General features: G+C 32.2%; 1 protein-coding gene across 2 annotated transcripts; it reads right to left on the reverse strand.

The window, feature by feature from the left end:
• Positions 1–7,422: 7,422 nt before the first annotated feature.
• On the reverse strand, positions 7,423–14,257 carry LOC115964124. Of its 2 annotated transcripts, none has more exons than XM_031083457.1 (4): positions 13,670–14,257; positions 9,284–9,322; positions 8,265–8,349; positions 7,423–7,920 (listed from the first exon to the last, which is right to left on the reverse strand). In XM_031083457.1, the coding sequence occupies exons 1-4, from the start codon at positions 14,192–14,194 to the stop codon at positions 7,814–7,816; spliced, it is 756 nt and encodes a 251-aa protein (XP_030939317.1). In that variant the 5' UTR covers positions 14,195–14,257; the 3' UTR covers positions 7,423–7,813. The 2 variants fall into 2 exon arrangements, with proteins under 2 accessions (XP_030939317.1, XP_030939318.1); XM_031083458.1 differs by having other exon boundaries at positions 7,423–8,165; positions 13,670–14,254.
• Positions 14,258–14,913: the final 656 nt, after the last annotated feature.

The raw sequence follows: 14,913 nt of genomic DNA on the forward strand, positions 1-14,913 counted from the left end.
GGCATGTAAAATATTTATAAGATTTAAGTTTTTTTTTTTTTTTAAATGACTATTTTCCTCCCAAACACCTATTGGCATTCCTATTTAGTTGATCATTTTTCTCCCAATTGGGAATATGATGATAAATGGTGGGGACAAATGGAAAATTTCCATCCTTAGCTTTTTCTCTCTCTCTCTTCTTTTTTTTTTTTTTTTTTACAAAATAGAAATTCTACTCTAACATAATCTAAATATATATATGTGTGAAACTTTCTCCTAGATACTTAAACCCCGGCCATTTTCCCCCACACTCTGCAAGCACTTATACTTGTGAAGTGACTACCGCACCAATGATGCGCAATGATTCTCTTCTTTTTATCCCCTTATACCAAATGCACATTAACGTTCTACACCCCATTTTGGATGCAACTGCTAATTGCCATCATTCTCAAGAAGAATTTCTCGAGTTTCTATTATAACTAAGTTGGTAATGATACTTTTAGAACAAATGAATAAAGCCACTAGTAACAAACTCAAGAATAAAGGTAAAGAGCCATATCATACAATGCAAGGAGTCAAAATTAATCAAGTGTATTTTTTTTTTTTTTTGGTAGAAAAGGATGTAACATAAAACAACTAAACAGGGGAAACAGATACAGGACAAAGCCTATTTACAGACTGCCCACGGCAGTCAGCTTCAACAAAGGGAACAATACCCACAGGAGGACTAGAGAATACAACAAAATCATTTTCCATGGACGCTCCTAGCAATCAAGTGTATTGCTTCCACTATAATGTGGATTTCTTGTAGTTGTAAATGTTTTTTTTTTTTTTTTTTTTTTTAGTAGGGGGTTTTTTGCAAATGTCAACATTTTTTGAATTGAGGCGAGGGAATTGAAACTTGAAAGCCTGAGAAACAATTACATCAATGCAAATGCAACCTCTAAGGTCTGGACAGCAACTTCTAGCACCCATTAAGACCCCAAAAATACTATTTTTCACCGCAAATAGCGTTATACTTACCAAAAAGACATACGCTTGATATCACTTTTTTGAAAAATATAAAAGTTGTCATAAAAATAATTGTTTGTTCATTTCTTATAAAATGTTTTTAAAAATATTTTTTGAACTAATATCTTTAGAGTATTTGTTAACTTTTCTCTACTTTATTTTTGCCGAAAGACAACAAAATTAAATAATAGTATTTATTTAATTTCATATCATTTTCTTCATTTGAAATCTATTTTTCAAACAGGCTTATAATATATTACATAACCAGAATATCACTACAAAATGGTCTAACCTTTGTAGTAGTAGCCTAGGGTTATAAGGACTGAAACTCTAACACACACAACCAATGTGGGATAAACATCCTTATATATATATATATATATATATATTTTAGGAAACAGTAATACATGTTTATATGTTCTAATAAGTATTACCGTTTCTTAAAAAAAAAAAATCTATTTTTCTTACTTTTTTAGAGGAAAACAGTTCTAAGCATTTAAGGATAGGATAATTATTTTAAAATAATTTTTTACTGATTAAACTTTGGGGCTTTAATTAAAACTTGTTGTACTATGAGATAAATAGACAATGCATTATATTGACCATTAGATTTTTTTTTTTTTTTTTTTTTTTTGGTTTTTAGGTGTCTAGCGGCAAGACAGATGATATAAAATTATTTATATGGGATCTTCTTTCATTTAGAATCTTAGGTCATTGCCTGAGTAACCAAATGGTTTAATCAGTCCTACTGGGCAACAATTATACTGGTCCGAAAACAAAAACAAAAATAGTTGGACCAATCTATATATATATATATATATATATAGGTAAAACTTAGAGAAATCCAATTAAATTCTATAATTGAAATTCAATTTTGCGCCATATATTCTAAAATATTTATTTTTAGAGAGTTTTATTTCTTAATTTTTGAGCCAATTGTTGGACCACATCAAAAATATTCATCCAAGTGAGTTATTGAGTACAAAAACCAAAAAATCTAGAATTAATAAATTGTAAAAATATAAGGAAAAAAAAGTGCTTCACAATATCAAAAATTAAGAATTCATAAAAAAAAAATTGAAAAAATGGACAATTTACATTTTCTACCTAATAATATTCTTACTTGATTTTCTAAAGAGTTAACAAAATATAATAATGACTATATATCAATAGTATTTAAATTATATATATAGGAATTATACTATACATCTTAATATATATCTTTTAAGTATATTCATCCATATGCATGGGGTTACAAGCTAGTCTATATATATATATATATAATTAAAGCTAAAACTTAGAGAAAATCCAATTAGATTCTAAATTGAAGTCTAATTTTGCGTCACGTGTCCTATCTAATTTTAAATTTTTGTGTCAAGTGAATTATTAGATGCAAAAGTTGAAGAGTCTAAATTCAATTAGATTCTAAATTGCATTTCAATTGATGTTCAATTTTGCGTCACATGTCCTATCTAATTTTTTAATTTTTGTAGCAAGCGAATTATTAATTGGATACAAAAACCAAAGAATCCAAATCTAATTAAATTCTAAATCATATATATATATATAATGAGAAACCATTACATATTTTAGAAATTCACGACTTAAAAAATGTGTAAGTTGTAACTCTAATATCAGTATAATTTAAACTCATACATGTGTATAATTGTGATTGTTTTTTAAATGTACCTGTGTCTATACACAGGGTTATACACTAATTGAAAAAAAGAAATAAGAGCCGAAGTGATAAATCAGTTTTGTCAATGATAGAAAGTGATGTTATTTGTTTTAATCAAATCGACATAGATTACGATGAAAACGATAACAATAACTGGATCACGATCTCAAGGCTTAACTTTGACATTGCTATATAAATCTCCCTTAGAAGTTACTACCATGGGTGATGCGGAAAGGTATTCATTATCATAGATTGCTTTATCTAAATCTCCCTTAAAAGTTACTACCGATGTGGAATGGTATTCATCATCGTCTATTTGATTTTCATTATGTGAATGAAGTGTCTTCACCCTTTGAGAACTTCATCATTTGATGGGATGGTACCTTCACAAAAAGCAGGGGCCATGTAGGGTGGGTGATGATGCCCGAAAGGGCTAAGTTTCATAAAGGCTTTTTGACTTCTTCTTTTTAAGAATTCAAAAAAAAAAAAAAAAAAAAAAAATCTCATTTCAATTTTCAAATACTTGCCAATTGGCACTATGTTTGATGCAACTTGTATTAGTTTCCTTCAATATTTCAATAATTTTGTCAAAAACTTTGTAGGTTAATTGGTTGGTACCACTTAGTGTTTCCAACTAAGACGTCTATGATTCAAATCCCACACTTTAAAAAAAAAAATCAATAATTTTCCTTATGAAAAATTATAATCTTTAGTATTCTATTTTATAAATAGAAATAGAAAGACATAAGAGTAGTATAGTGGTTTGATCATAATATATTTGTTTACTAATTTGAAAATTGCATGATATAATGACTCATATATATAGAATTAAAAAAAATAATAATAATAGACATGTTTCATGCATACTCAAAAATGCAAATATTGTTCGATTAATAAAAATGCAAACATCCTTTAATTTTTTTTTTTTTTTTTGTTAGACTTTTTTTCAATTGTTGCTCTAAATTTGAGCAAGAATACCATATTTTAAATCAATTATTTTTCATATGAATTTTAGAAAAATGACATTAAAATTTTATTAGACTTAAATAATTAATGCACCACTTAAAAACTAATATAAAAAATAAATGCATTTATCCTATTAGTAATCTTTTTAATTACATATAATAAACATTACTATAATGTTGAAGGAGTTAGGAAATCTAATTGTTAAGATTAATTTTAGTGAATTCACAAATATTAAATTTTAGATAGTTTTTATGTCAATTGTTGTCAAAACAACTAAACATGAGGAAGAATTTCAAATTCTAAATCTATTGTTATTATTATTATTCAAAACAAAAATTGTTTTTCATATAGAATTTATAAAAAGATCATAGAAATTATTTTAGTGTAAATAATTAATATATGCTGTAGGGACGCGTTTGGATCTTAAGCCCAAGATATGATTGGATCCAAGCCCAATAAGCCCAATACAATGAATTTGTAGAGAATGGGTTAGAAAACTAAGTTCTAATGAATAGGACAACAGTTAGAATGGAGTTTAAAAGATAATCAAACAGAAATAAACTGGATTTCTCAAAGTAAATTGGTCCTCGACACAATCCGAGGAGGTATGTTCTAGTATATATTGATTGGAAACAGTTACAAATATGGTTCAAGTTGCTACAGTGCTTTCTCCCACAAATTTCCGATCCCTTCTCCATTAAGGGTTTCTTACATTATATAGTTCCTTTTTTATGATATTGACCCTACACTTGTTGATCATTTAAGCCACTACTTGAGTGTTTGTCCCATCGGACACCCCCTCAGGCCTTTTGTGAGTTGAGGTAGCTAAGACAGCACTGTTTCAAAGGTCTTCTCCAAACTAATGCAACTAGAAAGTTAGCTGCAAAGCATTCAATGCAGTGGTAGCAGTTTTCCCTTAAATATTTCTAAGTTCCTATCCCTCTTGTACGTTCGTGATGAATGCCCCTATCACTGAAACTCCCTAGAAGTTCATCTTGAACATTATGATATACATTTGACATGTGCTTGGCTTATCCGAGGAGATAGTCCTCCTCGGCTTACTTTCCCATTTGTAACCTACTCATGGGACTCTGAACTTAAATCATCCCCTATTATTTATTCGTCCTCGGATCATCCCATGTTCTCGGATAAGGCCCAATATATAATTTTGGCCTTTATCCCTACATATGCATTTACTCTATAGACTATAAACTAATACTTTGATATAAATGCAAATTTTATTGAGATAAAACATAAATAAAAAGAATCTCAAAAAATGTGTTACACGCAAAACCTCATACTCTTTCACATGAAATCTCTGCAGATAGCTCATAAGTATTAGTTTGTGACTTTGCTCTTCTCCTTTTTCTTTTTTGTTGTTGTTGGTATTTATCTTGACCAGTGAATAAGGCCTTTATTTGTGTGTGTTTTGGGGGGGGGGGGGGGGGGGGGGGGGGGGGTGTGGTGAAGAAGTAGAAGATTTTTTGTTTAAGTCAATTGCATCTACTTTCATATCCTTTTATCTTAAAATAAGTCTCGACAAGAAAGATCTATCAACCCTATTAATTTTTGAAGAGTTAAACTAAATCATTTTATTATCAATTACATTGTAAAAAAATGATAAAGAAAAAAAAAGTTATATAAGAATCATTATTTTTGTACTTTTAATTTGATTATTATTTATATGTTTTTAAAATTCTTATAATTATAAGATATGAATCTCGCTTTAAACTGTTTATATCTTTTATATAATTTTGTAGTAAAACTTATTAGTTATCATACATTTATTTTTATAATTATATAATTTTTAATTAAATTATTTTTTAAATTATTAATTAAATTATATAATATCATCAATTTGACTACCGGTTCAGTCTAGATTGGCCCAACAAACCGAGAACTAATCTCCCATTTGGTTCTCCATCCAATCTGATTTTTAAATCCATAATCATAATCCAAAACACTTTCCTTGTTAGTTCTTAACATAATCCAATATTCACTAATTCAAATCTTTCATTCCTCTCTCTTTAGGGATCAAAACTTATATATTAAAAAAAAAATCAACATCAAAGTACATATACTGAAGTTGCCATTGGATTATGAGTTGATTAATTTTATGAACTTGATCAGTTTTTTTCTTTAGCCTTTTTCTTTTTTTAATCCTCCCATTACCTCCATTATAAATTAAAGGGCCATTTGGATAAGGTGCACTTAGAAGAAAAATGGCCACTTATGAAAATTGACTTTATTAAGAAAAGTAGCACTTTGAATCATTGGGACAAAAACTCAACCTCCCACCAATCTAGTGCTTTTTATGTTATTCAAATTGTAGACAACAAGTGCTAGATAATAAAGAAAAGAGAAATAATGGATCATAAGCATGTCGTTTTCCACAAGCATATTCCTTAGATGCCTTGTGGAATGTGGACTAGACTACTGATCTCAAGCATTGTTCCATCAAAACCCAGGGAATGTTTGGATTAGGTTTTTTTTTTTTTTTTCAATGTAGAAAAAAATACACTTATTCTTTAAAATGGATAAATAAAACCTTTACATATACAAATAAACTTCATTATAAAAATGAAAATAAAAATAAAAACCCCGAAACCACACAAGTTTTATGTTTTTCCTCTCTCATCTTTATGTAGCATTTGAATACAAAACAACCATTGATATTTTATAGTAATTATTAAGTATTCTTAGAGTACAGTGATTTTTTAATTTGATTCGATATTAATAAAGATTAATATTGATATCAGTTGTTTGACAATTCTTGTCCGAATCTCTATGGAATAGATTTGATTGTTGCTAAGATTTGAGACATTTAGATAGATAATTAAATGACATTTATTGATCATTACATACAATTCGATTAAATGGATAATTTTTTATATATCATATTCATTGGTTCATAAGAGTATGCATCAAATACTTAGAAAAAAGTTAGGCCAGTCTTCATAAGAATAAGAAGGATTTTGATTAATCCATTGCACTACATGAAAAAAATTATTGAAAATTGAGACAAAAATCAGTATAATTTGCTTGTTCCTGAAAAACATTTTATCCCCACAGCATCGTAGAGAATTGAGAATTTCAATTTGTTTCAATTCAAGGAATAAAAACAGTAAACACAAAAATACAGCATTTTGCAAAAAAAAAATAAGTTAAAAAATTGCAATTACAATCAAGTTTTGAATAATAAAAAGGATCCTAAATGTGGTGCTTACTCTTTTCAAATTTACGGTGAATCCACTCGTTAAATTCATAATGAAGTATATTTTCCAAACCTGACTTTAAAAAAAGCTTGAGTTCCTGTTGAAAGGTCAAAGAAACGTGTCCCAGGGACCAACTTTAGATTAGAAATAGCTACGTACGAACAAAGACAAAAGGCAAAACCTTTGATTTGATGTCTTGTAAAAAAAAATTTCACAATCATGTCTTCCTTCTTCCATACATGCATGACTCGGTTGGGACACGTGTTGGCAGCAAATCAGCTTCTGATGAATGACCCAAAATCATTGGACACTGGCCAGTATATGAACAAGAAAGTGAATGGTGCCTCAAAAAGAAAGAAGTAAGAGAAAATGTTCACAAAAAATAAAAAGTCGAAGCTCTACTTTTCCATAGGCCATAACCAAAGACACACAAAAAGGAAAGAAGAATTCAAGAAAAGAAAAGGAAGAACACTTTCTATGCAAAGCAATGAAAAATAGAAAAATGTAATCAAGATTCAAACATTTCCTATTTAATTTCTCTATCTTTACCCTCTCATAATGCCAAGTGGAAACTGGTCAAAGAAGAAATTTTTAACTTTAAACCCCCAAGAGTCCACATGCTTTGGCAATTCAGGGTCTTGTAAATCCATTTTTCTCATTTAAACAAAATCTTACATTGACAGAAACCAGTGAATTATAGGTTTCTTTCTACACAGGAGAGACTATTACATCCGCCAGCATTTTTCTCTAAATAGGCCTCACAGGTGAAGAAGGAATAACTCTTACCAAATCAAAGTTCTGCAGCTTTGTTGGGCCGACATTCATATACCAGTATATTCACCACAACATGTTACTGAGCATTGCTTAGTTATCTCACTAAGCACCAAATTGCAAGCAAATAGACCAAAATTGTAACAGTGAATTAAGCAATTGTGATGAAGCTGAATTTCCTTTGCTCAGTGTGCTAGAGCAGGCAACATTGAAGTACATTCAATGAAGACACCAAACCTAACAAAAACATATTTTGCAAGATTGAGAAGAGAGAGAGCTCATGCAGATTACTCCAATACTCTGCAAGACAACAGGAGATAGTTGGCACATTTTGTGCAGTTGTATATAAATGCTAGTGCATACAATGAGCTCAAGGCTACAGATGGATCAACACTAACACATCTATGCAGATCCTACTCCATGTACGAATCAAAATCATAAGAAATAATACAGCTATAAGATCTATTGAATTCTACATCCACCAGAGTCTTGCCCACGGCGGACATTGCCATAGGCAGACAGTTCAAAGAGATCCATGTCACGATCTGCAATCATTTGAAAACCCATTAAGAATTTTCAATTAGTAATTCTAGTACATCCGTTTATTTGAGGGCTTCTATAGGTTTTATGGGAGTTGAGAATACCTGAAACCCGGCAATAAGAACTTTTCTGCATGAGATCAGCTTTGGACAATCCAGTCCGATTTCCTTTTGATCGATTAACAGTTGCCTGTATTTAATACACAAAAGTTGGCTTCCTTAAATAAGTAAGATGCACATTATAAAGTAAAGCAAATATGAGCACCAATCTTGGTGCTAAAAAAAGGGCATCCAATCCATTTACACACTCAATATGAAATTTGTTTGGAAATAAATTAAAAGGCATATCAAAGAGCAAGCCATCACAATTTGTTCACTATCTGATCAGAAACAATTGCCAGAAACCACCCCTGCCACTGCAAAAGGAAGTGTAACAAACTAACATGAGAGAGAGAGTTCTTGTATAAAAGTGTGGATTTCCTAATTGGTTTGATCAATAAAATAAGCATTGTCAGGTATCAACCCTTTTACTACTCTCCATGCATATGGTACTCATCTGTTGATTGAACTTCACAAAAACTGCATTCGATTTCAATAGCATGAAGTTATTATGGTAACTGAACTAAACTAAAATGACATTTCCCTATATACCATACAAATTATTAATCTAAATTCTTAAAGTGGTTCTAATTCTTTCCTTTCAACCTTTTTTCATACGTTTTGGTATGCCAGAACACATTATAAATTTATAACTCATAACAAAATAATTGGATAAATGAAAACTTTAATTAGAAGCAGTGTACAATATTGACCAGTATATTGGCTAGAGTATGGCTCAGAGAGGAAGACTCTGTCCAGCTTGAACTAACAACATTTACAAACTTACATAAAAGCTTACTCCAGGGACATAACTGATTCTTTTGAGTGTTCACTTTAATTATTAGATTTGTGTACAGATATGTACATCTCAACTCAATTTTTATAAAACACACAAAGACAAAGAAACTGAGATATCCTGATCTATTAACTTTGAAGAACTGGAAAATATTTTATTATGTAATATTTCTTCAGCACAAACATGTGAAACAAAATGCCAAACTTGCAAAATGTGAATATTCAGATACCTGCAAAACCTGACAATTTTCAAGTGTGCTTTGTCCTCCCTGAAATTTGTAAATATTCAAATCAAGCATCATGAAGCAGTTGAAAAAAATATATTAAAAAAACAATCAATATGGTAGGTACTAGGAAAAGTATTTCAGTATAAATTTTCACAAATGACCGTTTCAAACAAAGACATTAAAAGGAATCATGAACAGAAAGGCAAAATTTAGACTTATTGCAACTTTTGGGTACTCAAGTTGGCAAAAGATAAGTCTCACTTAAATCTTTAATGACTCCTCATGTCATTGACAAGTACAAAATAGAAAAATTTAACCTAAAGAAAACAAAAAATTGTTGACCAGACTCTCGTAAGCCCTGTCAAAATTCAAATCAATTCAATTTTCATAATCTAGACCAGTGGAATCAAACAACATTAAGACAGCATCCACATCAACTATCTTGGGGTGAGGGAAACTTAGCCCTGTTGAGTATAGCTCATCATAACACTAGATGGATCACAGACCTTGGATGGGAATGGAAAGGCTTAAGGGAGCCGGGCTTGAGGGCTTTTTTTGTTGGGCTTTAATAGGCCAGGTCAAATGAGAAGCTTTGGTTTGTTTTTAGAGTTGTAAAGGTTTGGACTTTTTTTTTTTTTTTTTTTTCCTTTCTTTGCTTTTTTAATGGATTGGGTGAATCATTAGAGGTTGGGCCTTGATGTGATGATAAGTGCCTTCCACCCAAAAAAGCGACCATTCAAGTCCAGAAATCAGCCTCTCCAAAAAAAAAAAATTGGGGGTAAGGTTGTCCACCACAACCTCTCCCAAACCTTGCAAAAGTGGGAGCTTTGTGCACTAGGTACAACCTTTTATTGGGTGAAATATTGGGCTAACCATAACCAGATTAGACTGGAGTTTTCCTAAATGGGACAGCTAAACTTAAGGATGGAGTGGTGGTACCCTAAGTTTTAACAAATTCTAGAACCGGGGCTTGCAAAGGCCAGCAAAGCAGTCTAGTGACACCTCAGCATTGGCTTGGCACACATGGACTTGAGATGATGACCGCAGCACATCAGAATCAGGAAAGTTTAATCACTGGCGCATGGAGTGTTCATGATCTGCTATCAGGGCTTTCAGTTGCTAGTGGCAGCTTGATGGGTGGTACAAACTGTTGAGGTTTATGTCCTAAAATCCAATTTATTGGTATGACATAAATAATTAAATTGTTTAATTATATGATACTATCTATAAATGAACTAATGGGACATTATTTTAGTCTATGAGATGCATAGTATGTGATTTATGTGAAAAGTCACATAAGATATAAATCACAAGTTCTTTGTAAACTCAGAATTTTAGTTCGTAGTCGGTGGTGAAATTGGGCATTTCATCTGCGAAGACTATAACATATCAACTAAGATGATTTGTCTTGATCATGGAAGTAGAGACTTCTAGTTAATATGTTTATATGTTTTAAGAGTTAAAACATGTTAAACTGGGCCGCTATGAGATTTATTATTCTTCTAACGACTGTCAAATGAATAATAAATCTCACGATTTATATTTACATCAACTCTAAATCCTGAAAGAATAATGGACATGATCATGAGATGTAGGTTGCTTTGATATATCAGGAGTGAGATCTATAAGACAAGATCAAAACCTCAATATGTTGAGCAGCCGCATTTAGTGTTGATGGAACATATATTCTCAAGATGGAATTCATAATCTCTTAACGGAAATATAAAATATTCCCTTGAGATAAGTTTAATGGGTTTGGTTATCCAGAGTGTTGGGCCCAACCACTTTAGTAAGAAGTTACTAAAGTATATATTTATGAAATTAGACTTTATAAATATATGATGAATAACATAAAGAATTAAACCGGGTAATCAAGAATTAAGATATAGTAATCTTCAAAATAGCAGTCAACATTCATGACTTTGTATTACTATGAATATTTTAATGAAGGGTTGCATGTATAATAAAGTCTTGGGATATAATTTATTAATAAAACCTAGAGTGCAATTATATTTATATAGTAGTATTAAATATAATTAATGGTAACTTTGAACTTGTCAAGAGTTGATAAAAAAGCCCAAGATCCATTGGAGCTATAGTGTTATTTGTTCCCTTTGGTCCCATCTCAAGCCACAAACTAAAGCTCAATTGGGTAGGCCCAAAAGGCTAACCCAATTAGATAATCAGTTTTTATTTAATAAGAGTTATTAAATAAAGTAACTACCAAGGTAGTTAGAATGCGCGTATGATGAAAAGAAAAAAATAAACAGTTTTTTCTCTACAAGGAGAAGAAGGATTTTTCTTTGAGAATCAATGTACAAAAGGACTGATTAAGAGACCACAATTCTTGGGCATCATGTGGAATTTGAGATGAAGATTAAAGGTATTCTCAAGTCTTGGTTTTGAATTTCCCTGCATCAAGGTACGCTTTCTATTCTTTGTTCTAGAATTCAAAGTTACATGTTATCTCTCATGAATGAAGTAGATCCGTGATTGTTGCTTCCGTTGTGTGTTTTGTATGAGATACAAAACCAGATTTTCCAACACCAACAATGTTATTGATGGTTATGGTGGACTTGCGGCTGTTTGTTTCAACCATCAATGATTGGGCTTATGAATGGCGAGTGGGAATGTTTTAGTGCTAGATTTGTTGTGGCATGTGGAATTTGAAGGCAGTAAGGACGGCTTGCAGCGGACCTATGGCTGGCATGGGCTTCAAGTTGGCGCTCATGCAGTTTTTCTTATTTTGGGAGGGGTCTTGATGGTGGGTGAAGGGTGATGCTGTTTTGTATGGTGTTGGTGAGGAGTTTGACAGGTTGTGGGTGGGGTTTGTAATGAGGTTGTGCAGCTGCGAAGGATGAGAATGGTTCACTAAGGAAGGTAGCAGTTATGGCTTTCCTGAACTGAATAAGAGTAGAAAATAGAAATAAGGGAAAAGAAGATAAGGACAGGACAATTCCTAGGCTTCACTACCTAAAGGTGCTAAATCACCACCAAGATAGAGAGAGAAAAACTCTATTCTATATTATTAATCAAATTCAACATAAAAATAATGTTTCACTTTAGAGCTAAATAGGGTACCATATTACATCAAATAAGGGAAATCATATTATAATTAAGATAGCAATCAAATCCATAAGAACTCTCAAAATAAAATTCAAATCAATTATAAACCCATAATTTCATATTCTATCATTTGGACCAATGGAATCAATCAGCATTAATATATTATCCGCATCAAATACACAAACAACTACAGCCTTAAGAACTGAATAGTTATAGAACTTTAAACGGTCCTCGAACATAACTTCTTCTTTTAAGAAAGATTAATATACAAAATATTGTCTAGACAATATAACTAGATAGTTGGAAATTGCATTTCCAGTATGTCATCCTCTCAGAATATTTCATCACACTCAACATATATCCACCCTCATTTCGGCATTAGAAATCCGGTGAATGAATATTATACTGCAATATCTTCCTTTTCCATTATGTGATTTTGGCTTCAGGATCTTTCTAGTCTCATCTTGCCAAAGTGTGCATATAATGTCATTAAGCTCTTCAATTTGTTCTCCTCCCCCTTCAAAGCAGCACAACCACCTCAAAAGAAGAAAAGGGCACAATCCCTCTTTCACAATCAGGGTCCTAGCTTGCTTAAGAGGATCTTTGAAAATGAGCTTCTTCCTCAACCATACTAAAAACAAGAACCCAAACAACAACAATAATCCATCTATATCACTACATGAATCAATCCTTAGCAGCAACATCCTCTTACACCAACACTCTCCAGTTGAGCTCTAACCAGTATCTTTTGGACTCTTTAATGAAAAAGGTTCCAGACCAGGCACCAGGGGAGAATCCAAGGCCTGAAACTTAATGTCTAACTTAGCATTATATCACAGGCCCATCAAGCTCCCCACTAATGGTGCAGCAAAAGAGATATGCAAAAGTTCAAAATTTACGTCAAGGTTTTTTTCAGAGACTTTGAAATGTAATTTATGCAAGGAAAAATATTCCCCAAATAGTCAGCAAGGACTTCAATTCTGATTGCCAAATTTACCGCATTGGGATGAGAAACAAATCTTGTAAGCAAAATACTCCTAGAATAAGCCTTAAGATACTCAAAGAAAAAACTCAGAGCTCCATAGCCTCCATATTCGCTACATAAATAGACTTTTCAATGTCACACACAAACCAATCAAAAAACACCCATAAAAATTATGACACAAAATTTGAAATTTAGACACTCATACAAACAAATGGTCCCTGATTGCCAGAACCAAAGCAAACCCACTTCACAAAATCCAAACCATAAACGAAAACAAACAGAATGATTTTTTTTTTTTTTTTTTTAAATTAAAACCAAAAAATAGAAATGTGAGTTACCTTAGAGTAAGGCACAATGTGATCATAATCATGACAGAGACAACCGGGACAACCCACGAGCTTCCGAAAGACGAGGTTCCCAAGAGCGTCACGTCGCCAACGATCGGGGTCTCGACCTCGGACCTTCTCGGCCTTGTTCCAGCATTGCTGCTTCACGTTGTACGGGAAGCTCCGAGGGTTGTTAGAATCCGACGAAACTCGGAGCTCTTCGAAGAGAGTGGCAGTGTCTTCTTCGGTGACAACAAGCTCACGGTCAAGGAGCGAGGTCTTGGGAGGAGTGAGTCCATTTGGGCGCGACCCAGTTGGAGTTGGGTCGAGCCCAGGTGAGGAAAGTGGGGTTCGAGTCCGGTCCCTGATGGGTGAGGGAGAGCGACGTTGGGTTTGGTTTCGGTCTCTCCTTGGACTTGGTCCTTTGTTGTTGGTTGGTCTCATTTTGTTGTTGTGATGAGAGGGGAAAGAAGAAGTGAGTGGATCGAGGATCTCAAGCAACAATAGTGTTCTTCTACTCAACACAACAGTGTTCATTTTGGGTTAAAGATTGCTGTGGATTTATTTAGCTCACAATCTAGTCCGATTCTTGCCATTACCTTTTTGCCATGTGTCTATCTGGATTGTTATGTCAATGCCCCTGGAATGGATAATTTAGGGTCTGTTTTAATTGAACTTATTGTTGCTGAAACTGAAAACTTAAAATTATGTAGTAAAATAATTTTTAAATATGTGAATAGTATCATGGGACCCATTTTTAATATTTTTTAATGTATGAACAGTACTGCTACAGTGATGAACAATATGTAAACAGTAAAATTTGTCTCATAAACAGTAAATTTTGCTCCTTAAACGTGTGAAAGCAAAAAAAAAAAGAAAAAAGAAAAAAAAAAACGTGAGAGGCGGGATTCAGCGGAAACACTGAATCCAAACGCTCACTTAGTGTTTATTAGGCATAAACGGTTAGGCATATTCTATTTTTGAATTGAATTTTGAATTCAAAATCGTGACTTCAAGGCTCATTACTAGTTCAAAAATTATGTGTGACAGCACATGTGAAACAAGTGTCACCCTACTCTTATTAAGAGAGTCAACTTAAATGATGTGTTTTTTATTAAATTCAACGTATGGTATGTAATATAACTTAAATATACTTTTGGATCTTAATGTTCAAGATTGTTTTTATTTTAGGCATTTAAGTTTCAAAATTTCTATTTTAGTCATTCATGTTTGAACCCGTTTTCATATTGGTCTTG

This window comes from Quercus lobata, chromosome 10 (assembly GCF_001633185.2).
Source record: "Quercus lobata isolate SW786 chromosome 10, ValleyOak3.0 Primary Assembly, whole genome shotgun sequence".
Taxonomy (NCBI): domain Eukaryota; kingdom Viridiplantae; phylum Streptophyta; class Magnoliopsida; order Fagales; family Fagaceae; genus Quercus; species Quercus lobata.

Coding starts and splice junctions, on each gene's coding strand:
- LOC115964124 (XM_031083457.1), bottom strand. CDS start 14,194: ATGAACACTGTTGTGTTGAGTAGAAGAACACTATTGTTGCTTGAGATC. Junction 8,350..9,283: donor AAAATTGTCAGGTTTTGCAG/GTATCTGAATAT, acceptor TATTAAATACAG/GCAACTGTTAATCGATCAAA. Junction 7,921..8,264: donor TTCTTATTGCCGGGTTTCAG/GTATTCTCAACT, acceptor GTTGTCTTGCAG/AGTATTGGAGTAATCTGCAT.